General features: G+C 43.0%; 1 protein-coding gene across 2 annotated transcripts in view; it reads left to right on the forward strand.

Moving 5' to 3' along the window:
- Positions 1 to 25191, forward strand: part of LOC124855164 (neuronal PAS domain-containing protein 3) — a 613876-nt gene that overhangs the window by 494824 nt on the left and 93861 nt on the right. For both annotated transcript variants that reach the window (XM_047344770.1, XM_047344771.1), the window contains exon 6: positions 15755 to 15935. In XM_047344770.1, coding sequence (XP_047200726.1) covers positions 15755 to 15935 — 181 coding nt within the window. The remainder of the gene's footprint in view (positions 1 to 15754; positions 15936 to 25191) is intronic.

The raw sequence follows: 25191 nt of genomic DNA on the forward strand, positions 1-25191 counted from the left end.
TCTTCCACACCCTCGGCAGTCACTTTTGTTCACGGCTGCTCATTCCCTAATTTTACAACTGGCTCTTGGTATATGGGCTAGGTTAATTTTAGTAGCTCGGCACGAGCCCCAAGGGTGCTGTTTTAACAGACTTGGCTAAGGCAACCTATAAAAACCTCGTAAAATATCTTAGAACCAGGCAACAAGACTTTTTACCACCAATGAAAAACCAAAAATACTGTGACTCAAATAATGGAAGGTCCACGATTTAACTAGAATTCTATATGCTTTCTTTAATTAGTAACGCTTTTGCAGGGGCCAGTAACAGCTTAAATTTGGCAACAGGTAATAATTTCAATAATAGAAATAAATCAATCAATTCAGCCTGTCTTACCCTGATGCTGAAACTAATGAGTTTGGAGAGGCTTTGAAGACGGAGGCTCATCCATGCACTTGATGGAGAAGATTCTTCTGGTAACAACGAGTGGTTTCTTGAAGGGAATTCGACTTAATCTTCAGTTTTCTTCCTTTAAGTGGCAGGCACTGATGCTCCAGACTTTGATGGTTAAACAGGATCTTTGTTGTCATATGTCTCCGAAGACAGTAGTTTCCAGAGGCTGAAGAGTTGAAGGAAATCCTGAGACATAAATGAGGTTGATTCAGGACTTCCAGAAGCCTGAAACTTAGAGCAATCAGCTGTTCGCCAATCAAGTTCACTTCTGTTGTCTGGATAAAAAGGCTTTAGATTAAATCAGATTCTTAATCTTGATTTAGAGCACATGTGACAGTCTGGAGACACCGTGGAGAGCGATCTGCTGCCTGCAACATCCTTCAGCATGACCAGTTTGGCAGTGGGTCAGTAATTGTGTGGGGTGGCATTTCTTTGGAGGCCCGCACGGCTCGCCAGAGGTAGCCTGACTGCCATTAGGTACCGAGATGAGATCCTCAGACCCCTTGTGAGACCATATGCTGGTGCGGTTGACCCTGGGTTCCTCCTAATGCAGGACAATGCTAGACCTCATGTGGCTGGAGTGTGTCAGCAGTTCCTGCAAGATGAAGACAGTGAAGCTATGGAGTATGGACAGACCTGAATCCAATTGAGCACATCTGGGACATGATGTCTTGCTCTATCCACCAACGTCACGTCGCACCACAGACTGTCCAGGAGTTGGCGGATACTTTAGTCCAGGTCTGGGAGGAGATCCCTCAGGAGACCATCCACCATCTCATCAGGAGCATGCCCAGGTGTTGTAGGGAGGTCATACAGGCACGTGGAGGCCACACACAATACTGAGCCTCATTTTGACTTGTTTTAAGGACATTACATCAAAGTTGGATCAGCCTGTAGTGTGTTTTTCCACTTTAATTTTTTGTTCGGTCGTCTTCCGCTTATCCAGGACCGGGTCGCGGGGGCAGCAGACTCAGCAGAGACGCCCAGACGTCCCTCTCTCCAGACACCTCCTCCAGCTCCTCCAGGGGGAGCCCAAGGCGTTCCCAGGCCAGCCGAGAGACATAGTCCCTCCAGCGTGTCCTGGGCCGTCCCCTGGGCCTCCTCCCGGTGGGACGTGCCTGGAACACCTCCCGAGGAAGGCGTCCAGGAGGCATCCGGTATAGATGCCCGAGCCACCTCAACTGGCCCCTCTCGATGTGGAGGAGCAGCGGCTCTACTCCGAGCTCCAAATCCAGGCCTCTATTGGTTAATAAATTTGATTTCCAAAGATAATTTTTGTGTGATTTTGTTGTCAGCACATTTAACTTTGTACAGAACAAAGTATTCAATGAGAATATTTCATTCATTCAGATCTAGGATTTGTTATTTGAGTGTTCCCTTTATTTTTTGAGCAGTGTGTTTGACATCTCTAAAATGTTTCTAATAAACAATTAATTGTTTTTAGCAATGACTTTATCTCCCTCAGACAATCCAAACTGCTAAAGTAACATAGTCAGGATTGTATCTGGTGATCTAATGACACCAAACAGATCTGCCACATCTTGGTGCATTCATATAAAGCTTACATGTGTGGCAACCAGACAGCTCCGTCCATCAGAGGTTAGGTAATGATGCCATCATTGAAAAATGTCGTATAATACTTTCTGCATGAAGACAGAAGGGTGGGATTGAAATATTTTTTTACTCTATAACGTGTTTCCAAAAAATGTGGTTTCGGGGCTGCCAAAAAAAAACTATTTCACCTGAATGCTGGGCCGACATGATGAAAAACTTTTTCACATGCCCACACCTGTGGTGAAAACATCTAAGAAGCTGCAGAGACTAGGGTTAGAAACTAAGGAGATCAGTATTCGATCAACAAGACTAACACAACTAACTGGCCAAGACACTCATTAACAGATGGAATGCAACTTGAGGCAGACAGAAAACAAACTGAGAAGACAGACAATGTAGCAAAACTAAACATTTAGCACTTCTCCTTTTCCTTCTTCTTCTTTTAGCTTTTCTTTCAGGGGTCACCACAGTCATCTGCCTCCGTCTAGCCCAATCCATAAATCTGCTCTTTGAATTTCCTCTAGGCCTCCAGCCTCTGCATCCTTCTACTAATGTACTCATTATCCCATCCAAACCATGTCAGTCTATCCTCTCTGGCTTTATTTCCAACACATTTAACATGAGCTGTCCCTCTGATATACTCATTCCCAATTCTGTCCACCCTCGTCACTCCCAAAGAGAAACTTAACGTCTTCATCTGGGGCACCTGTGGCTCAGGTAGCAGGAGTTTGTCGTGTAACCGGTGGGTTGCCGGTTTGAAACTTCTGTCTCAGTCGTTGTGTCCTGGAGCAAGACACTTCACCCGACTTGCTTGCTGATGGTGGACAGAGGGCTCGGTCGCGCCTGTGTATGGCAGCCTTACTTCTGTCAGTCTGCCCCAGGGCAGCTGTGGCTACATTGTAGCTCACCAGTGGGTGAATGCGTGTATAAATGGGTGAATGACTGATTGTAGTGTAAAGCTCTTTGGGGTCTCTGGGGACTTGATAAAGCGCTATACAAGTTCAGACCATTCACCTCTGCTGCCTCCAGCTCTGTCTCCTGTCTCTTCCTCAGGGCCACACTCTCTAAACCATTCAACATCACTGGTCTCACCACCATCTTGTATACCTTTCCGTTCATTCTCGCTGCTACTCTTATATCACACAACCTGCTTGGAGACAGTTCCTTTCCACACTATTTATTGCTCTTAACTGTTAAAACTAAGTACTTAACATATTTCGCCTCTCTCTATCTCTGTTCCTTGTAACCTCAGTTCCACTTGGGTCCCTCTTATTTACATACATGTATTCTGTCTTCCTCTGGCTAACCTTTATTCCTCTCCTTTCCAGAACAAACCTCCATCTCTCTAGATTTTCCTCCGCCTGCTCCCTGCTGTCACCACAGATCACAATGTAATGTGCAAACATCATAGTCCATGGAGATTCCTGTCTAACCTTATCTGTCAACCTCTCAATCACCAAAGCAAATAAGAAGGGGTTCAGAGCTGATCCTTGATGCAGTCTTACTTCCACCTTGAACTCCTCTGCCACCTACAGCACACCTCACCACTGTCTTACATATCCTACACATGTTCTGCAACACTTTAACCTACTTCTCTGCTATTCCAGACTTCTTCACACAAAACCACAGCTCAACTTTCAGCATCCTGTCACTTGCTTTCTCTAAATCTACAAAAACACAATGCAGCTCTCTCTGACCTCTGGAGATCTCTATCAACATCCCCAATGCAAATATTGCATCGGTAGTACTTTTTTCTTTGCATATAACCATACTGCTGCTCACAGATGCGATGCTCACTTCTCACTTTAGTCTAGCTTTCACCACTCTTTCCCATAACTTCATTGTATGACTCATCAACTTTATTCTGTAGTTGCCACAACTCTGCACATCTCCTTTGTTCTTGAAAATTGGTACCAACACATTTCTCCTCCATTCCTCAAGCATCTTCTCGCTCTCTAAGATCTCATTGAACTGCTGTCTCTCCTAAAAACATCCATACCTCCACAGGGACCACCTCCATCAGGACCAACTGCCTATCCATTCTTCATAATTTTCCTTACTTCATCCTTACTGATCTTTGTTACTTCCTGAACTACAATGGGCGCTTCTCCTGATCTTTGTTCCTCATTCATCAACTCTTCAAAGTACCCCTTCCATTTTCCTAACACACATGTTGCACCTGTCAGTACATTTCCATCTCAATCCCTAATCACCCTTTATTATGTTGAGCATCCTTCCCATCTCTGCCTCACCAACCTATATAAATCCTTCTCTCCCTCCTTGCTGTCCAACATATATACAAGTCACTATATGCCCTTTGTTTGGCCTGAGCTACCTCTATCTTCACTTTACGCTTATCCTCCCTGTACTCTTGGTGACTCTCTTCAGTCCTCACAGTGTCCCACTTCTTAGCTGATCTATTTCTCCATGTACACTCCTTTACTTTCTCATTTCACCACCAAGTCTAAATATCAAGTTTCCTTCCAGAAGACATACCAAGTACTCTCCTGCCAGTTTTCCTGATAGCTTTAGCTTTAGTTGTCCACTCATCTGGAAGCACCTCCTGACCACCCAGAGGCAGTCTCAACCCTGAAAGCCACATAACTTTCGACCTTTTCAGCTTACACTACTTTCTCCTCCTCACCATCAGTCATTCTACACACCACCATCTTGTGCTATCTGGCAACACTCTCACCTACCATTACCTTCCAGTCACGAAGTTCCTTCAGATTACATCATCTACAGAAGATGTAATCCACCTGTGTACTCCTACCTCCACCCTTGTAAGTCACCGTGTTCCTGCCTGTTCTGGAAGAAAGTATTCACTACAGCATTTCCATCCCCTGCAAACAGTATCACCATCTGTTCTTCTGCATTCCTGTTCTAGAAACCAAACCTGCCCATCAATTACTCATCACCTATGTTCCCAGCTCCAACATGTCTATTGAGATCTGCACCAATCACAACTCTCTCACATCTGGGGATATTCTGTATCATTTCCTGTAACTTGTACCACAATTTATCTTTCTCCTCTAACTCACATCCTACCTGTTGGTCATAGCCACTAATAACAATGAACATCACCCTATCTGACACTCTTTTCACATCCAGAACATTCCTGACAAACTCCTCATTTAAGATAACTCCTACACCATTTCTCTTTCCACCCACACCATGGTAGAACAGCTTGAACCCTGCTCCTAAGCTTTTGGGTGCCTAAGAAGATCCTAGATCCCTACTCTCAGTTCTAGACTCTTGCTTTTCCTCTTCTCTCTCTGCTTATGGACACATTTTCCTCCTCTTCTTCATCTTCTTCTTTGCTGGCCAACAGTAGCCCAGTTTTCAGCAGCAGCAAAGGTGGTTATTAACCCAGGCCTTAACTGATCCAGAATGGAGATCATGTTCTTGACTCGGATGGTAGATGTGGCAAACGTTTCACACCGGTTGCCTTTCTGACCCAACCCTCTGCATTTATTGCTTGGGACCGGCACAAATAGGACACAGGACACTGACCCCACTTTAAGTTAAACTGCAAGCACAAAAGAGGAACAACCACTGCCAAGCTTAAGAACCTTTGCATGATGTAAAAGACTAAAGAAAACCTTTTATAAATACTGTTTACCTAACCTTACTAGACAATCAAATTAGCATACACTTGACTTGCAGTTTGAATTTTTACTTTGAATCTAATTTTATGTTAAGCATTCAAAAAAATCTTTTCTCAGCATGGGTATAAAACTCATACTTTATTAAAGCACTGAACGGCAATTAAGAATGTTCGAATAACACTGTATCCAACTAATGGCTATTAGATGTGTCAAAATAAAACAAACAATTTACATTTAATGCTCCACATATTTTTTTGTAATTCCGGAAGAACTGCTGCATCTACCAAACAGTAGATTTAAGTTCCTAATTGAGTAGTACAAAAAAGCAGTTGGCAAGAAGAAACTGGATTTTTAGATTCTAAAATAAAACACTGGACACGTGCTCATAGAGGTTTTAGCTTCTTTAGTTAATTGGATCATACAGTGGGGAGAACATTTAATACAATGCAAATTTTGCAGGTTTTCCCACTTGCAAAGCATGTAGAAATCTTTAATTGTTATCATAGTTACTCTTCAACTGTGAGTGATGGAATCTAAAACAAAAATCCAGAAAATCACATTGTGTGATTTTGAAGTAATTAATTTGCATTTATTGTATGACATAAATATTTGATCACCTAAAAACCAGTAAGAATCCCGACTCTCACAGGCCTGTTAGTTCTTCTTTAAGAAGTCCTCCTGTTCTCAACTCATTACCTGTATTAACTGCACCTGTTTGAACTCGTTATCTGTATGAAAGACACCTGTCCACACACTCAATAAAACAAACTCCAACCTCTCCACAATGGCCAAGACCAGAGAGCTGTGTGAGGGGATCAGGTATAAAATAGTAGACATGCACAAGGCAGGGATGGGCTACAGGAAAACAGCCAAGCAGCTTGGTGAGAAGGCAACAATTGTTGGTGCAATTATAGCAAAATGTAAGAAGTTCAAGATGACGGCAATCTCCCTCGGGCAGGGGCTCTATGCAAGATCTCACCTCGTGGGGGATCAGTGATCATGAGGAAGGTGAGGGATCAACCCAGAACTACACAGCAGGACCTAGTCAGTGACCTGAAGAGAGCTGGGACCACAGTCTCAAAGAAGACCATTAGTAACACACTACTCTGCCATGGATTAAAGTCCTGCAGCGTATTGAGGGGAGGATGGATGGGGCCATGTATCGGGAGATCTTAGTCAATAACCTCTTTCCCTCAGTAAGGGCACTGAAGATGGGTCATGCCTGGGCCTTCCAGCATGAGAACGACCCGAAGCACACAGCCAGCGCAACTACGAGTGGCTCCCTAAGAAGCATCTCAGGGTCCTGGAGTGGCCTAGCCAGTCTCCAGAACTAAACCCAATCGAAAATCTTTAGAGGGAGCTGAAAGTCCGTATTGTCCAGCGACAGCCCTGAAACCTGAAAGATCTGGAGAAGATCTGTATGGAGGAGTAGTCCAGAATCCCTGCTGCAGTGTTTGGAAAAATATTTGTAACTGCAAACAAAGGTTTCTGTACCAAATATTAAGTTTTGTTTTTCTGATGTGTCAAATACTTATGTCATGCAATAAAATGCAAATTAATTACACTGGCTTGTAAAAGTATTCATACCCCTTGAACTTTTCAGAATCAGAATCAGAATCAGAAAAGCTTTATTGCCAAGTACGTTTTTGGACATACAAGGAATTTGTTTTGGCGTAGTTGGTGCAATACAGTACAAATTAAACAGTATAAACATATCTACAATATAATATAAATATATGTGCACAGTTTTAAGTGAGTGAGAGTAAATATAGAGCAGTATAAGATGCAAGAGCAAAACAACAGTGCAGGTGATCATTGTGCAAGTAAAGCAGGAGTCCAAGCTGAGCGTTAATGTAACGCATAGAGTGTCCTGTCAGCAAAAAAGGGGGGGGTGTGGGGGAAAGGGAGAGTGTCAAGTGGTTTCCGGGCTTTGTTAACAAGGCTGGTGGCAGATGGGAAAAAACTGTTCTTGTGGCGTGAGGTTTTGGTCCGGATGGACCGCAGCCTCCTGCCAGAGGGGAGAGTCTCAAAGAGTCTGTGACCGGGGTGGGAGGGATCAGCCAGAATCTTCCCTGCCCGCTTCAGGGTCCTGGAGGTGTACAGTTCCTGGAGCGACAGTAGACTGCAGCCAATCACCTTCTCAGCTCACCGAATGACACGCTGCAGCCTGCCCTTATCCTTGGCTGTAGCAGCGGCGTACCAGATGGTGATGGAGGAGGTGAGGATGGACTCAATGATGGCTGTGTAGAAGTGCACCATCATAGTCTTTGGCAGGTTGAATTTCTTCAGCTGCCGCAGGAAGAACATCCGCTGCTGGGCTTTCTTGATGAGGGAGCTGATGTTTGGCTCCCCCTTGAGATCCTGGGAGATGATGGTTCCCAGGAAGCGGAAAGATTCCACAGTGTCAATTGTGGAGTCACAGAGGGTGATGGGGGCAGGTGGGGCTGGGTTCTACCTGAAGTCCACAACCATCTCCACTGTCTTTAGAGCGTTGAGCTCAAGGTTGTTCTGGCTGCACCAGTCCAACAGATGGTCCACCTCCCATCTGTACGCGGACTCGTCTCCATCAGAGATGAGTCCCATCAGGGTGGTGTCGTCCGCAAACTTCAGAAGCTTGACAGACTGGTGACTGGAGGTGCAGCTGTTGGTGTACAGGGAGAAGAGCAGAGGAGAGAGAACACAGCCTTGGGGGGAACCGGTGCTGATGGTCAGGGAGTCAGAGACGTGCTTCCCCAGCCTCACGCGCTGCTTCCTGTCAGACAGGAAGTCAGTGATCCACCTGCAGGTGGAGTCGGGCACACTCAGCTGGGAGAGCTTCTCCTGTAGCAGAGCTGGGACAATGGTGTTGAAGGCAGAGCTGAAATCCACAAACAGGATCCTGGCATAGGTTCCTATGGAGTCCAGGTGCCGGAGGATGAAGTGAAGGGCTAAGCTGACTGCATCATCTACAGACCTGTTGGCTCTGTAGGCAAACTGCAGGGGGTCCAGGAGGGGGTCGGTGATGTCTTTTAGGTGTGAGAGCACAAGGCGCTCAAAGGACTTCATCACCACAGAGGTCAGGGCGACGGGTCTGAAGTCATTAAGCCCTGTGGTCCTTGGCTTCTTGGGAACAGGGACAATGGTGGAGGACTTGAAGCAGGCTGGCACATGACATGTCTCCAGTGAGGTGTTAAAAATGTCTGTGAAGACTGGAGACAGCTGATCAGCGCAGTGCTTCAGGTTGGCTGATGAGACAGAATCCGGACCAGCAGCTTTCCAGGGGTTCTGTCTCCTGAAGAGTTTGTTGACGTCCCTCTCCTGGATGGAAAGAGCCGTCCTCGGCGTGGGTAGGGGGCTGGTGGGGAGGAACTTCAGGGTGGGGGTTGGAGGTGCCAAGGCCCCTCTTGAGGTTGGGGAGGTGGGGGTGGTGGATTGTGGCTGCAGCTGTTGGGGGGTGTCATGGGGGATGGTTGCAGGACTGTCCCTTTGTCTTTCAAAGCGGCAGTAGAACTCGTTCAGGTCGTTGGCGAGGCGTCGGTCGTTGATGGAGTGGGGGGCTTTCAGCTTGTAGTTGGTGATTTGCTTGAGCCCTTTCCAGACAGACACAGAGTCATTGGCTGAGAACTGGTTTTGGAGCTTCTCAGAGTACAGTCGTTTGGCCTCTTTCACTGCCTTGCCAAACTTGTACTTTGCCTCTCTGTATATGTATTTGTCCCCACTCCTGAAGGCCTCTTCCTTATCCAGTCTTAACCTTCTGAGTTTAGCTGTGAACCAGGGTTTGTCGTTGTTGTAACTCACCCTGGTGCATGATGGTACACAGCTGTCCTCACAGAAGATGATGTAGGAAGTCACAGCCTCTGTGTACTCGTCCAGACTGTTGGTAGTAGTCCTGAACACATCCCAGTCTGTACAGCCTAAACACGCCTGGAGATTCTCCACAGCCTCACTGCTCCACTTCCTTGACATCCTCACAACAGGTTTGCAGAGCTTTAGTTTCTGCCTGTATGCAGGAATCAGGTGGACCATGATGTGGTCGGATTGGCCCAGTCCATCACGTGGGACGGCGTGATAAGCGTCTCTGATGGTGGTGTAACAGTGATCCAGAATGTTGTCCTCTCTGGTCGGACATTTTATAAACTGTCTATATTTGGGGAGTTCGTGGGTGAGATTACCTTTGTTAAAGTCGCCACCGACGATTACTAAGGAGTCCGGGTTGGTCCGCTCCACACTCAGTATCTGGTCGGCGAGCATGCGCTGTGCGACCGATGTAAACACCGACCAGGATGAACGAAGTGAACTCACGGGGGGAATAGAAAGGCTTACAGTTTATGATGAAGGCTTCCAGGTCTGGAGAACAGTGCTGCTGAATCACTGTCACGTCGTTGCACCAACCACTGTTGAGGTAAAAACAGATTCCTCCACCTTTCGCTTTGCCGGAGAGTTCTGTGTCTCTGTCCGCTCTGTAGAGCTGGAATCCTGCCAGCTGCAGCGCAGAGTTCGGTATTAATCCACACAGCCACGTCTCAGTGAAGCACAAAACTGCCGATGAATAAAAGTCCCTGTTTTTCCCCAACAGCAGTTGTAGTTCCTCGATTTTGTTGTGAAGTGAGCGCATGTTAGAGAGAAATATTCCAGGTAACGGTGTTCGTAATCCACGCTGGCGAAGATGTACCAGCACCCCAGCCCGTTTCCCTCTCTTCTGGCGTTTCACCGCGTGAACAAAGGTGAGCGCACCTTTGACCAGAATGTCCAAAAATTCCAGAGCAGTAGGCAGAAAAGTGGGAAATAACTCCTCTGGTGTAGTAGCCCTGATGTTCATGAGTTCTTCTCTGGTGAGAGAGCTCCGGGTACCATCACAGAAGACAAAAAACAAAACAAAACAATGCGCACCAACACGCCGAGGCGACCATCTGCGGCGCCATCTTGGATGCATATTGTCACATTACAACCACAAACAAAAATATATTTTGTTGGAATTTTATGTGAAAGACCAACACAAAGTGGTATACAATTGTGAAGTGGAAAGCAAATTATGCATGCTTTCTGTATAAACTGAAAAGGGCATTGTGCTTAAATATTCAGCACCTTGAGTCAATACTGTGTGTAACCACCTTTTGCTGCAATTACAGCTGCAAGTCTTTTAGGGTATGTCTACCTGCTTTGCACATCTAGTGACTGAAATGTTTGCCCATTCTTCTTTGTAAAACAGCTCAAGCTCAGTCAGATTAAATGAAGAGCGTTTGTGAACAACAGTTTTCAGATCTTGCCACAGATTTTCGATTGGATTTAGATCTAGACTTTGACTGGGCCAATCTAACACATACAGGTCCTTCTCAAAATATTAGCATATTGTGATAAAGTTCATTATTTTCCATAATGTACTGATGAAAATTTAACATTCATATATTTTAGATTCATTACACACTAACTGAAATTTTTCAGGTCTTTTATTGTCTTAATACGGATGATTTTGGCATACAGCTCATGAAAACCCAAAATTCCTATCTCACAAAATTAGCATATTTCATCCGACCAATAAAAGAAAAGTGTTTTTAATACAAAAAACGTCAATCTTCAAATAATCATGTACAGTTATGCACTCAATACTTGGTCGGGAATCCTTTGGCAGAAATGACTGCTTCAATGCGGCGTGGCATGGAGGCAATCAGCCTGTGGCACTGCTGAGGTCTTATGGAGGCCCAGGATGCTTCGATAGCGGCCTTTAACTCATCCAGAGTGTTGGGTCTTGAGTCTCTCAACGTTCTCTTCACAATATCCCACAGATTCTCTATGGGGTTCAGGTCAGGAGAGTTGGCAGGCCAATTGAGCACAGTGATACCATGGTCAGTAAACCATTTACCAGTGGTTTTGGCACTGTGAGCAGGTGCCAGGTCGTGCTGAAAAATGAAATCTTCATCTCCATAAAGCTTTTCAGCAGATGGAAGCATGAAGTGCTCCAAAATCTCCTGATAGCTAGCTGCATTGACCCTGCCCTTGATAAAACACAGTGGACCAACACCAGCAGCTGACACGGCACCCCAGACCATCACTGACTGTGGGTACTTGACACTGGACTAATGGCATTTTGGCATTTCCTTCTCCCCAGTCTTCCTCCAGACTCTGGCACCTTGATTTCTGAATGACATGCAGAATTTGCTTTCATCCAATAAAAGTACTTTGGACCACTGAGCAACAGTCCAGTGCTGCTTCTCTGTAGCCCAGGTCAGGTGCTTCTGCCGCTGTTTCTGGTTCAAAAGTGGCTTGACCTGGGGAATGCGCCACCTGTAGCCCATTTCCTGCACACGCCTGTGCACGGTGGCTCTGGATGTTTCTACTCCAGACTCAGTCTACTGCTTCCGCAGGTCCCCCAAGGTCTGGAATCCGCCCTTCTCCACAATCTTCCTCAGGGTCCGGTCACCTCTTCTCGATGTGCAGTGTTTTCAGCCACACTTTTTCCTTCCCACAGACTTCCCACTGAGGTGCCTTGATACAGCACTCTGGGAACAGCCTATTCGTTCAGAAATTTCTTTCTGTGTCTTACCCTCTTGCTTGAGGGTGTCAATAGTGGCCTTCTGGACAGCAGTCAGGTCGGCAGTCTTACCCATGATTGGGGTTTTGAGTGATGAACCAGGCTGGGAGTTTTAAAGGCCTCAGGAATCTTTTGCAGGTGTTTAGAGTTAACTCGTTGATTCAGATGATTAGGTTCATAGCTCGTTTAGAGACCCTTTTAATGATATGCTAATTTTATGAGATAGGAATTTTGGGTTTTCATGAGCTGTATGCCAAAATCATCCGTATTAAGACAATAGAAGACCTGAAATATTTCAGTTAGTGTGCAATGAATCTAAAATATATGAATGTTAAATTTTCATCATGGCATTATGGAAAATAATGAACTTTATCACAATATGCTAATATTTTGAGAAGGACCTGTAAACATGTTTTGTTTTAAATCATTTCATTCTAGCCCTGGCTTTATGTCTAGGGTCATTGTCCTGCTGGAAGGTGAACCTCCTCCCCAATCTCCAGTATTTTGTTCCAATCATCTTCCCATCAACTCTGACCACCTTCCCTGTCCCTGCTGAAGAGAAGCAACCCCAGAGCATGATGCTGCCACCACCATATTTCACAGTACGGATGGTGTGTTCAGAATGATGTGCAGTGTTAGTTCTCTGTCACCAATAGCATTTTGCATTTTGGCCAAAAAGTTCAATTTTGGTCACATCTGACCAAAGCACCTTCTTCCACATGTTTGCTGTGTCTCCAACATGGCTTCTGGCAAACTGCAAACATGACTTCTTATGGCTTTCTTCTTGGCACTCTTCCATTAAAACCACATGTGTGCAGTGCACGACTAATAGTTGTCCTGTGGACAGATTCCCCCACCTGAGCTGTGGATCTCTGCAGTTCGTCCAGAGTCACCATGGTTCTCTTGGCTGCATCTCTGATCAGTGCTCTCCTTGTCTGGCTTGTTTAGGTGGACGGCCTTGTCTTGGTAGGTTTACAGTTGTGCCATATTCTTTCCATTTCCGGATGATGGATTGAACAGTGCTCCGTGAGATGTTCAAAGCTTGGGAAATCTTTTTTATAGCCCAAGCCTGCTTCAAACATCTCCACAACTTTATCCCTGACCTGTCTGGCGTGTTCCTTGAACTTCATGATGTTTGCTCCCCAACATTCTCTTAACCAACCTCTGAGTCCGTCACAGAGCAGTTGTATTTGTACTGAGATTAGATTACACACAGATTGACTCTATTTAGTCATTAGCAATCATCAGGCAACTTCTGAAGGCAGTTGGTTGCATTCAGAGTAAAGGGGGCTGAACACTTTTGCACACCACCCTTTTCAGTTTTTTACTTGTAAAAAAAAAAGACATCATGTATAATTGTCTTTACACTTCACAATTGTATACCACTTTGTGTTGGTCTTTCACATAAAATTCCAGTCAGTCAGCCAGTCATTTTCTACCGCTTATTTCATAGTGGGTCGCGGGGAAGCTGGTGCCTATCTCCAGCAGCCTATAGGCGAGAGGCGGGGTACACCCTGGACAGGTTGCCAGTCCATCACAGGGCAACACACAATCAACCATGCACACACTCATTCATACACATAAGGGCAATTTAGAGTGACCAATTAACCTAACAGACATGTCTTTGGACTCTCGGAGGAAGCCGGAGTACCCGGTGAGAACCAATGCATGCATGGATTTTAGTTTTAGATTCCGTCCCTCACAGTTGAAGAGTGACTGTAATAAACATGCTTTGCAAGTGGGAAAACCTGCAAAATCGGCAGTGTATCAAATTATTGTTCTCCCCACTGTATGTAGTACATAGCTATGATCATGGCTGGAAGCTGCAAAGCTTTCTACTTTAGAGACACTCCATGGTAAGTTTGATTTGAAGTCAGAATGCCTAAAGCTTCTAGGGCACATTGTGTATAATCCAGCTGAAGAGCTCTCTGACTGTTTTGAGCACCCACAAAACTTAATTAGCAGACCTGTGGTGATTCCCTCTTATGTTGAAAAGATGTCAGTGGAATTTATGACAGCTTGGACACAAGACCTTAAGGCTCTTGATGCATGGCCGCATCGAGAACTATAGCCGCTCCATATGGTCACCCGCTTAAGCCTTACACCACCAGCGCTGCACCCCTGTCTTTTAATGTTCCTGTACTGTTGACTCTGTAATCAGCTGTACCAGAGGATTTATGTTAAGAAGTTTAGCCAAGTTTTAATTCATTAAAGTTGTCATGTTATTTGAAATGAGGAACAATGCTGATCCAATTAGCACTGTAGCATGTAAACAGTAAACTGGTTCCTGTTGTATACCAGGGTGTGTTTGACTTTACACATGTGTGAGTGCTGGTAGTTCAGTTATCAGGATAATTCCTGAATCATTAATTTCTTCTTCAGATGAGACTTTTTTTTAGGGAATCGAATTGCCTTAAATGTAATTCTCATTAAAAGGATTACATCCATATAATCCCCTTTGTCCCTGTGGACCCCCAAAACGCTCAACACATACATGCACACACACTCATACATAACCAGATTAACATGTGAAAATAAATGGCTACAACCTTTTTGATATGCTACAAATGACAGAACACATCTCCAATAAAACCTCAGAGGATGTTATTTAAATGATGTTTTTCCCTGTGTGTGTTCAGGTTCATGGATATTACACCAAATATCTGTGTGAGCAAAACCTGAATCTTGTTGTGTGTGGTGCAATTTTTTATTTTTAAAGCACACCTTTGTGTAGAAGCTGATAATAAAATTAGAATTTATTTTGATTATGCGTCTCTCTTCTCATTCCCAATTAATAAAGACAAATTTGCTTCTATCATAACTAATTAGAGAGTTTAGTGTGAAGGAACTCTCGATTTATGTAATAAAAGTAAGGCCTATTTATGACATTTTTAAGAAAATGCTGCGGATTATCTACGGCTGCCAAAGGGGATATCAGGTGAGGAGGAGGAAAGAATGTGATGAATAGATGGAATGAGGGAGAGGGGACTAAACCACTTTTAACATCTGTGTTAACAACAGTAAGTGTAAACGTTTGGAAGATCTCAGGTTCTCCTCCTGAAGACCAGATATCTGTATATGCTGTCTTTATTGAGACAATAATTTCACGTAAACAATTACATCAAAGCTGAGGGAGGATGCACAAAAACGAGGTACAATGTAACCAAAATCAACAAGTTCTACAGATAAAAACCTTTTAGATTCACATAAAGAGACATCCTATTTAGACTACTTTAGTGCAGCATTTTCACCCATCCCAAACTTAAACATGATCTGTTTAGGATGGACTGCATGACTGAGGTAAAAATCAGCTTTCAGCAAAATCTAGCTTAATGTATCAAAATATACTGAATATTATTTATGTATATGGGATGTTGAATGAACAAAAGTGGTCCTTCTCAATAATCAATGGAAAATTATTTGTTTTCATAAGAGAAATTAGCCCTTCTTATAACCCTATACCTTCATACAAAATTCAACAATGCAAAGACATTACTTTTATTTTAGCAAATATAATCCACTAGAAAAAATAATAATTGTGGTGATCAAGGTTAATAAACAGCTGAGAAAGGTGCAGGGACAAAGAAAAAGAAAGACCAATGTAAAGTGGATGGACAAATGGCAACATCATTGTTGTTTTTTCCTTTTTTAAAGGTGGAGCTGACAGGAAGCAGTGTATTTGACTATGTACACCCTGGTGATCATGTGGAGACGGCAGAGCAGCTTGGCATGAAACTTCCACCAGGGAGAGGGATGTCTCTGTCCCAGGGAGGTGTCAGTGAAGACGGGGCATCCTCTGGTTCATCGTCATCACACTCCGAGACGCCTGAACCAGGTAGGAATTATGAGACGGATACTTAAGAAAATAAGGTGTGGTATCTCTTTCCTTTCTTAATCTCTCAAGACCCTCAAACTCAGAAGCAAAATGACAGAGGTAAGATACAATGGTAACAGGAAGAAGAGCAGTATTTCTTGGGAAAAAAATAAAAAGACCCAAGAGTTGCAAACAATGGTCCATATGAACTAAAGACTTTTATCATCAAATAAAATACTAAACCTACTGTATAATACTTGACTCCATTTTGTAGTGGCACACATCTTTTTCCTTCAGACAAAATCCAAAGAGAACTGTGGTTTACTTTAAACTACCTTACAAAAGCCCCAAAAGCTAAAATCCTGTTAGAATGGTGGTTTTCATGTGATGTATGGGATGTGTCCACATGACCCAAACCATCTGGTTGTAAGGTGTATACTGCAACATTTGCTATCACTTAATGGTATACAGATGTTTAAAAGATAAAACAAGATAGTCAGGTTAGACATGAGTTCATACAATATATTGCCCATTTGTCTGTACAGGGAATGAAATAAGATGCATGGAGCTGTGAATGAAAAGTAGAAGGAGAGAAAGGAATGTATTTGAACTGCACCCGAAAGGTTTATGCATCTCTCGGAACAAAAATCCCATTCATTTTAGATACATGGATGGAAAAAAATCAATGAGACACAATAAGATTCACCCTGCAACCCAAATTAGATTAATTGCAGGGTAAACAAAGTTCAATTTGATGTGATAAGACAGTGCAAATAAATTGCACTATGCAATATTAAATAAAACTTAATTAGCCTTAATGCCTAACTACCTGTCACAAACACATCTTGTCAATTCTAGCACACTTTTATAAAACCTGACTTCCAGCTTACAAAAACAATGAGACTTACAAAAACCTGATTGGCTGCAGGTCGTGCAGTGAGCAACAAAATGCACCTTCTAGTTATGAACTATAAAAGCCTAAATGATTATTTATACACTCTTGCGTTATAACTTCCTAAATGTTTGAAACTGCTCATAAACCTCACACTGCTACAAAAACGGTTCTGACAGTGAGGTATTTAAGCTATGTAAAGACTAAATTGTGGTAGGGGGTGTTTTCCCACTAATTAGGTCTTGAAGCCCCAAAATAAGTTGGAGTACCATGCTGGGAGATGTAAAAACTTTGGAATCCACTTAAATGTTTAATTGCTGTAATGTCATTAAAGAATTTTAAGATAAATTACAATATTTTTTGACATGTCCATATTTCTTTTCTTCAAAAACTTTTTTAAAATCTGAGACTTAAGAGAATCTGATACTACCTGATGAGAGACTCTTGTTTCAATTCTTAACAACAAAAAACTTCTTTGTGTAATGAAAATAATTTTAATTTTAAATCTCCAAGGGTATAAATACTTTTGAACTTAATTAGTAGTAACTGTAAATAGGCCAAAGAGAATAGAAGCCAGGTAGAAATTGATTAATAATTGTTTTTGAAAATCTTATTAATATTGATTTTCTCAGGCCCAATATTATTTATATTAATTGTCCTCTCTTTGCCAAATCCTCCAAAGGATTGTATTAGTTCAACTACTAATCCATGTGCACATGCTAAGTAAGAACAGGTTAGGAGTCGTGTTTAGTTTTTTTCTGTCAGTTAGTGTCACTACCCATGATTTCCTACTTTTATAAAGAAACAAGCCAGTCATGGCTTCTATCCTCCACGCAGCTGTCTTGTGTTAGAATCCATATTAGTGTTAGAATCCATCACATCCCAATCACTGATGTGGCTACACTTTGGTGGAGGGCTGGCCACCAGCTTGGTGTGGTGGGGTGTACCGTGCGGGAGTGTGTGCAACTGGTATGCTGGGGCGCTTTTGGGGTTGGGGTGTGGGGTTGGGGGTTGCCCGGTTTATGGCACGCTGTGGTGGCCTTCCTCTGATGTTTCCTTCTGTGTCTGGCCTAGGCCTGGTCTGCGGTCGTGGTCGGGTGGGTAGAGCAGTGGAGCACGTCTTGTACATGCACTGGGACAGCTGGTCGCTGTGGGCTGGGGTCGGAGCGGGGGTTCGGTGTCTAGGTCAGGGTCGGCAAAGCATTTTCTCATTTACTATGTAGATATTAACATTTTATTGTCTGACTTTTGAACAGGCGCGACAGACAGCGATATTCTGGTCTGTACTCCAAGCCAGCTGGTGGCAGCAATGCACCACATTGTTGTATGCCAACCGCCAGAAAACTACAAAGAACAAGCTATGCGGATCCTTCAATGGGGGTTGCCAGGTAACAAGCTTGGGAGATAGTTGCTGATAGTAAAAAAACTTGGTGCACAGATGAATGAAAGAAGATGGCTTTATCAAAAATACAAGGAGAGCAGAACTATACCAACTTGCACAGACCCAGCTCAACTGTGCCATTCAAAGTGTGCTTAATATTGGTACTTAAATTGGATTACTCTTCCCTGTTCAGCATATGATTTCATGGGCATATGAATAACTCATCAGTAGTTAAAAAAAACTCTAGTGTTAATTAAACATTAAATAAAGATGAAAGAAAATATTTTTTGTGTCTCCATGTTTTGTACCCCATGTTGAGACCCCAAAGTGTTTGGATGAGGGAGAGAGTGGACCTCCTGCTATTTTAATTAGGGACCTCTGATGTAGCGACAGTGGTCACTTGCATTGACTTTGCAGCAGTCCCTCATACCAAGCATGCATGTAGTGACAGTGGAAAGGAAAACTCCTTTTTAGCAGGAAGAAACCTCTCGCAGAACCAGGCTCAGTGTGAGCAGCCATCTGCCACGACCGACTGGGGGTTTGAGAGAACAGAGCAGAGACAAAAAAACACAATGAGTTTACAACATCCATTATTGTGTGTCTTTATGTTGGGTGTGAATTTTTCTATGTGTAGGCATGAAGGTGAGAATGAGTGATTGTGACTGTGTGTGCCTGTTATTGTGTCAGGTTGGGTCTTGGGCTGTTCCCTCTCCTGGATCAGCTTTGGCCCCCCATCAAATGTGGGGCCTGTCTCCTCCCTGCCATACTCCCTGCCGGAGGCTGGTGTCTCTGCCCGCTGGTGTATTGGTAGTTCTCGGTGTCCGGGGCTGGGTGCTTTGGGGTGTGCCGGCTCACTCCTGGTGGCTGCTTGCTGGTGCCTGGGCCCCCTGACTCTGCCAGGCCTCTGCTTGGGGGAGGATGTGCCCTGGTCTCGGGTCTCTGGCTCCATGGATGGATCTGCTCTGGTATAGACAGCTGCCAGCTGGGCCTGTGGGCTCATCGCTGCAGCTCCATGGGGCTTCTGCACTGTGGCTTCTCGGTGGTTCCGTTAGGGCTCTCTTCTGCCCTTCTTTGGGGGGGTTACGGTAGTCCCGGTGCTGGTCCTCCTGGGGTTACCGTGTCCTGGGGCGCCTTTGGACATCTGTGGTTCAGATCTCCTGAGCCTCCTCCTTGTCTGTCTCGGTCCAGGGGGGCAAGTCTGTGGCTCCTCACACTTGCTATTGCATATTTTTTATGGAGAAACCATAAATACCAATGCACGCTCACACTTACATCCACAGGTGTTTGGATTGAGGTGTTAAAAGATACACAGATGTTTTATATTGCACCGCAGTTACCACCAAATACATCTTGTGTTCATTAGTTCCTTTTTTTTTCCTTTTCATTTCCGTTTCCTTGTCCATTGCAATTAAAATAATCCCAAAACTGTTTGCAATTAATTTTTTTTTATATATATCAAGCGGAACATTGTAGCTTTAGCCGTAATGCTCCACTTGTGAGAGTAAATATGTTGGGCTTCTTCTTGGCACTCAGAAAACTATTTTGATTGCTACTCTGCTGGACAGGACATGCACAAAAAATAAATAAAATAAAATTACAAGATCAAACACTAAAGTACATCAAACAAAGTCATAAAAGTGAAACACGTACTGTAAATACATCACACTAGACATTATCAAACACCAGAAATAGCATTTGACAGGACTAGAAAAATCACACGGTAAAAGCAGTTCTAAAAAGGTTAGTTTTGAGATGTGATTTGAATGTGGATAGTTCACAGAGAGAGTTCCAGAGGGTGATAGCAGCTATGGAGAGGGCTCTGTCTGGTGCTTACTACAGTTCTGACTGATGGAGGCAGGAGGTTGGCATCAGAGAAGCAGAAGCTGTGTGAAGGAATGAGACAGTGGAGCACAGGGGACAAGGAGCCAATGGAGCTTCTAGAAAACTTTGATGATGTTGTCATGTGAGTGGGTGTGGGTGAGTTTTATATGTACTGGTTTTTATTTAAGGACTTAGGATGATGAACCATAAAGAATGCTATTACAGCAGCTGAGTGACTGTTGTTCCCAGTTGTTTTAGCTTTTTACAATACTACTTTCACTTGATCATGGAACGATTTAGTCCTTAGACATTCCAAATCTTTAAGGTTTGGTTACAGATCAGATTCACTGTTAAACTTTAAAAACTGTCACGTTTTATTATGCATTTTATCCATTCTATACATCCATCTCCTAACATAATTAAACCATACTTGGGTTCTACTTTACACTGTTGGATCTGTAAATCCCTTTAATACAACAAAGAATGTTTTCACTTACTTAGTCGATAAATTATGACCTATAGCCATTGTAAGGCCCATGGCATATGGAGGTGATGAAGGCATGAATTAGAATTCCAATGGCCGATAAGGGGAGTGATGGGGGAGACAAGCAAAATGTTTTAGATGGAAGAAGGCAGTTTTTGTGATGTGATTGTTCGAAAGAGAGATTACTATCAAAGATAACTATAAGGTTGCAGATGTGAGAAGTGGGAGAGAAAATGGTGAGACTCAAGTTATGGGAGGTTTTTGTAAGGGATTTGGAATTGATGATGATGATGTTTGATTTATCACAGTTGAGTCTGAGAAAGTTTGAGTTGATCCATTATTTTATCTCAGTGATGCAAATGGTCAGGGTGGAGTGAGTTGCAGTGGTGATGGATTTGGTGCAGATGTTGAGCGTAGTCTATTACTTTTGTTTGATAAAAGTACTTCACCCTAACCCTTTGAAAAGGTTAGTATTCATCGTGGTTTGAAGTTGGCTCAGAGTTCATCCAAACTGTGCTTCCTCACTCACCCATTTTCTGTAGTTACTCAGTCCTGTTTAGGGTTACAAGATGGAGTAGTGTTTGGTTTGCTGGAGTTTATTCTATTCCAATCAGTCATTGGGTGAGCGGTGGAGTACATCCTGAACAAGTTACCAGTCCTTTGCAGGGCACATGAAAAACTGTTAAAATCAGTTTAACAGCATCAGTTTTCCTAACATCCCTGATTTTGAACCGTAAGAAGAATCTATGCTGATGGAAACTCCATCTAGAAAGATGCAAAGTACCTCACCATGTGCATTCCATCTACACATCTACTTCAATCACTAAACAGCTTCATTGTGGCAGCAGGTGAGCTAATTTATCTAGCATCGGTCCTTAGTCTAACTTTGATAAAGTTATCTAATGCTTGCTTTCCTATGTCCAGTCATTTACTTCTGTATTTTTTATGTAATGATTTTATTATTCTAAAGTGGAAGGGCACACAATTTTCTCTGGAATTCTTTGTCCTGTCTTTTCCATTGCTTCATTTATCTATCCTACCATCTTCCACTGCACCACATGTTCAAGACTTTTTACCTTTCAAATGCTTTTCATTGTGCCCTCACTCTGTCTCTCATGCTGATGATAATTTAAGCATTAGGGGGAAATCCATTTATAAATTAAACAAAATGACTTGATATCCATCAAGTCCCTTAGTTCATCAGCCTGTTCAAACAAGGAGTTGAAGATTGGCTTTGTGGCTACCAGGGTCTTCGGAGACGGCACAGTAATTAGATCTGCTGCAGATTTATTCTGGGCTGATTGGGGCTGGTGATGTGTGTGTGTATGTGTGTGTATCTGTGTGGGTGGAAGATTTTTTAATTAATTGGAGTCTATTGGAGGTCCACATTTTAGGTTTTTGTTCTTTTTTTCTTTTGACTTTGTGCAAACCTCTAACAAAGCCTCTCCATGCACTAAACTAAGATGGAGAATGGGGCAAAGGGGACATCTGTGTGGTCATCAATGTCAATTTGTCTGACGGAAAATGAAAGCAGAGGCATAGATGTTTTTTTTTCCACTTTGGATTTGCCCTAAACTTGGAAAAACATTAAAACACCGAAGATTAAAAAGAGGAGAAAGGGTTTAGTGTGTATATTTCAGTAATTACTAAAGTTAATTTGACCAAAGGATGGAAAAAGAGAGAAGAACGAAGGAGAAATGTGGTTGTTCTTCAACGTGAATTTGTCAAGAGACACAGTAAGGAAGAGGGACAGGGGATGTAGGGTCATGTTTGAATTTGCAAAAGTCTTTAGCAATGCTAATTTGTCTGCATAAAAAGACAGAGAAGGTAAGCAGAGGTCTCAGAGAGACATACAGCAATGTGAAAGAGTGATCCCTAATGACACTCTGACCAATGAGAAGAAAGACAATTAGCATTCATGTATGTTGTGTTTAAAGTAAATTTGCCTTGACAGCATGGGAATGGTGTCAGCTGAATAAATACATTAATATAAGTGTTACCACTAGTTTGCAGTAGATATTTTGTAGACTGACAGCTCAACCACAACCCGGTGTTCTATACAGATGGCGCACAGCAAAATTCGACCCGAAAATATAAGTTTCATATAAATTTTGTCAATAGCAAGTAAAGTTCAAAGTTCAAAACTCCAAATCTTTAAACTTAAAAATTATGTTTTTATTTTGAGAAGACGAACTGTAAAGTGTCACCTTTTCATTTAGGCTGGATCTTGCTCACTTACAAGGTAATCTGATGCATTTACATGCAGCACAATATAATACATGGACAACTGTTTTTTCATTGCTGGGTCATGGGGCAGGGCTGAACCCAATCTGTGGCATCCATGGGCAAAGGATAAGACACACCCTGGACAGATCAATTAAAAAAGCAACAGAGATGCAATCCTGAACTACATACATAATTAGTTATTTCATGAAAACACGGCATTTAATAGTTATTATTTGTCACTTTCTTTACTGTGGCTTTAAGGTCTGGTGCCCATTTTTTTGGTGAAATATTGTCTAGCTGGTGTCTCTTATGAGTACATCACGTATGTACATGATACTTCCAAAATATTGAGACGATTGCCTTCACCTACATTATTATAAATTTTATTTCAATAACATACCTGCGGTAAACAATGCATCCTATGCTTGGGCCCCTACCCATCAGATACCTGAAACCCAATACAACTCCCACCACCACTGACACAGGCACAAACAGGTCACCATTGTAACTCCAATCAGAGCAACAAGTAAAACTTTATTATACATAGCACCTTTCAAGATCTAAAATCACAAGAACTTCACAAGAACCGACAATGTTTAAAATAATGAGATAAATGAATAAAAGCAGATTTTAAAATATATGTTTTTAACTTGCTTTTAAAACAGACAACAGAGTGCATCGCTCTCAATTCTAAAAGAAGAGAGTCTGGGGGGCCACTGAACAGAACCCTTTGTCTCCTTTTGTTTTCATCTTAGTATGGGGAACCATCAGTAGGCCGTAGTCATAGAATCTCTGGAACCCCACATTGGAATCACATGTGAATACTTGAAAGATTTTGACAGAAAACTGGAAGCAGCATTTTTAAGAACTTGCAACCATTCTAGGGAGGTTTTGCTGAGTCATGTGTATAGAGCATTACAATAATCTAATTGTGATTAAAGAAACAGTTCAGGGAGAGACACAATTGAGCTCAGTTTGACAATATTTCTCAGATCAGAAAAGCAGGAATGAACCAGAGACTTAACGTGCATCCAAAAAAAACAGAATCAAAAGTTATGTTAAGGTTCCTAACAGAACATCTGGGCCTTGTGATTAGAGATGTATTTAAAGGTTGACAGAATCTATTCACTACTAACGCAATGACACCAAACAGACCACCAAGATTTTCGCTAATTGAAAGAAAATGTCACATACAGGTCCTTCTCAAAATATTAGCATATTGTGATAAAGTTCATTATTGTCCATAATGTTGTGATGAAAATTTAACATTTATATATTTTAGATTCATTGCACACTAACTGAAATATTTCAGGTCTTTTATTGTCTTAATACGGATGATTTTGGCATACAGCTCATGAAAACCCAAAATTCCTATCTAACAAAATTAGCATATTTCATCCGACCAATAAAAGAAAAGTGTTTTTAATACAAAAAACGTCAACCTTCAAATAATCATGTACAGTTATGCACTCAATACTTGGTCGGGAATCCTTTGGCAGAAATGACAGCTTCAATGCGGCGTGGCATGGAGTCAATCAGCCTGTGGCACTGCTGAGGTCTTATGGAGGCCCAGGATGCTTCGATAGCGGCCTTTAGCTCATCCAGAGTGTTGGGTCTTGAGTCTCTCAACGTTCTCTTCACAATATCCCACAAATTCTCTATGGGGTTCAGGTCAGGAGAGTTGGCAGGCCAATTGAGCACAGTGATACCATGGTCAGTAAACCATTTACCAGTGGTTTTGGCACTGTGAGCAGGTGCCAGGTCGTGCTGAAAAATGAAATCTTCATTTCCATAAAGCTTTTCAGCAGATGGAAGCATGAAGTGCTCCACAATCTCCTGATAGCTAGCTGCATTGACCCTGCCCTTGATAAAACACAGTGGACCAACACCAGCAGCTGACACGGCACCCCAGACCATCACTGACTGTGGGTACTTGACACTGGACTTCTGGCATTTTGGCATTTCCTTCTCCCCAGTCTTCCTCCAGATTCTGGCACCTTGATTTTCGAATGACATGCAGAATTTGCTTTCATCCGAAAAAAGTACTTTGGACCACTGAGCAACAGTCCAGTGCTGCTTCTCTGTAGCCCAGGTCAGGCGCTTCTGCCGCTGTTTCTGGTTCAAAAGTGGCTTGACCTGGGGAATGCGGCACCTGTAGCCCATTTCCTGCACACGCCTGTGCACGGTGGCTCTGGATGTTTCTACTCCAGACTCAGTCCACTGCTTCCGCTGGTCCCCCAAGGTCTGGAATCGGCCCTTCTCCACAATCTTCCTCAGGGTCCGGTCACCTCTTCTCGTTGTGCAGCGTTTTCTGCCACACTTTTTCCTTCCCACAGACTTCCCACTGAGGTGCCTTGATACAGCACTCTGGGAACAGCCTATTCGTTCAGAAATTTCTTTCTGTGTCTTACCCTCTTGCTTGAGGGTGTCAATAGTGGCCTTCTGGACAGCAGTCAGGTCGGCAGTCTTACCC

This window comes from Girardinichthys multiradiatus, chromosome 19, assembly GCF_021462225.1.
Source record: "Girardinichthys multiradiatus isolate DD_20200921_A chromosome 19, DD_fGirMul_XY1, whole genome shotgun sequence".
In the NCBI taxonomy this organism is placed as follows: domain Eukaryota; kingdom Metazoa; phylum Chordata; class Actinopteri; order Cyprinodontiformes; family Goodeidae; genus Girardinichthys; species Girardinichthys multiradiatus.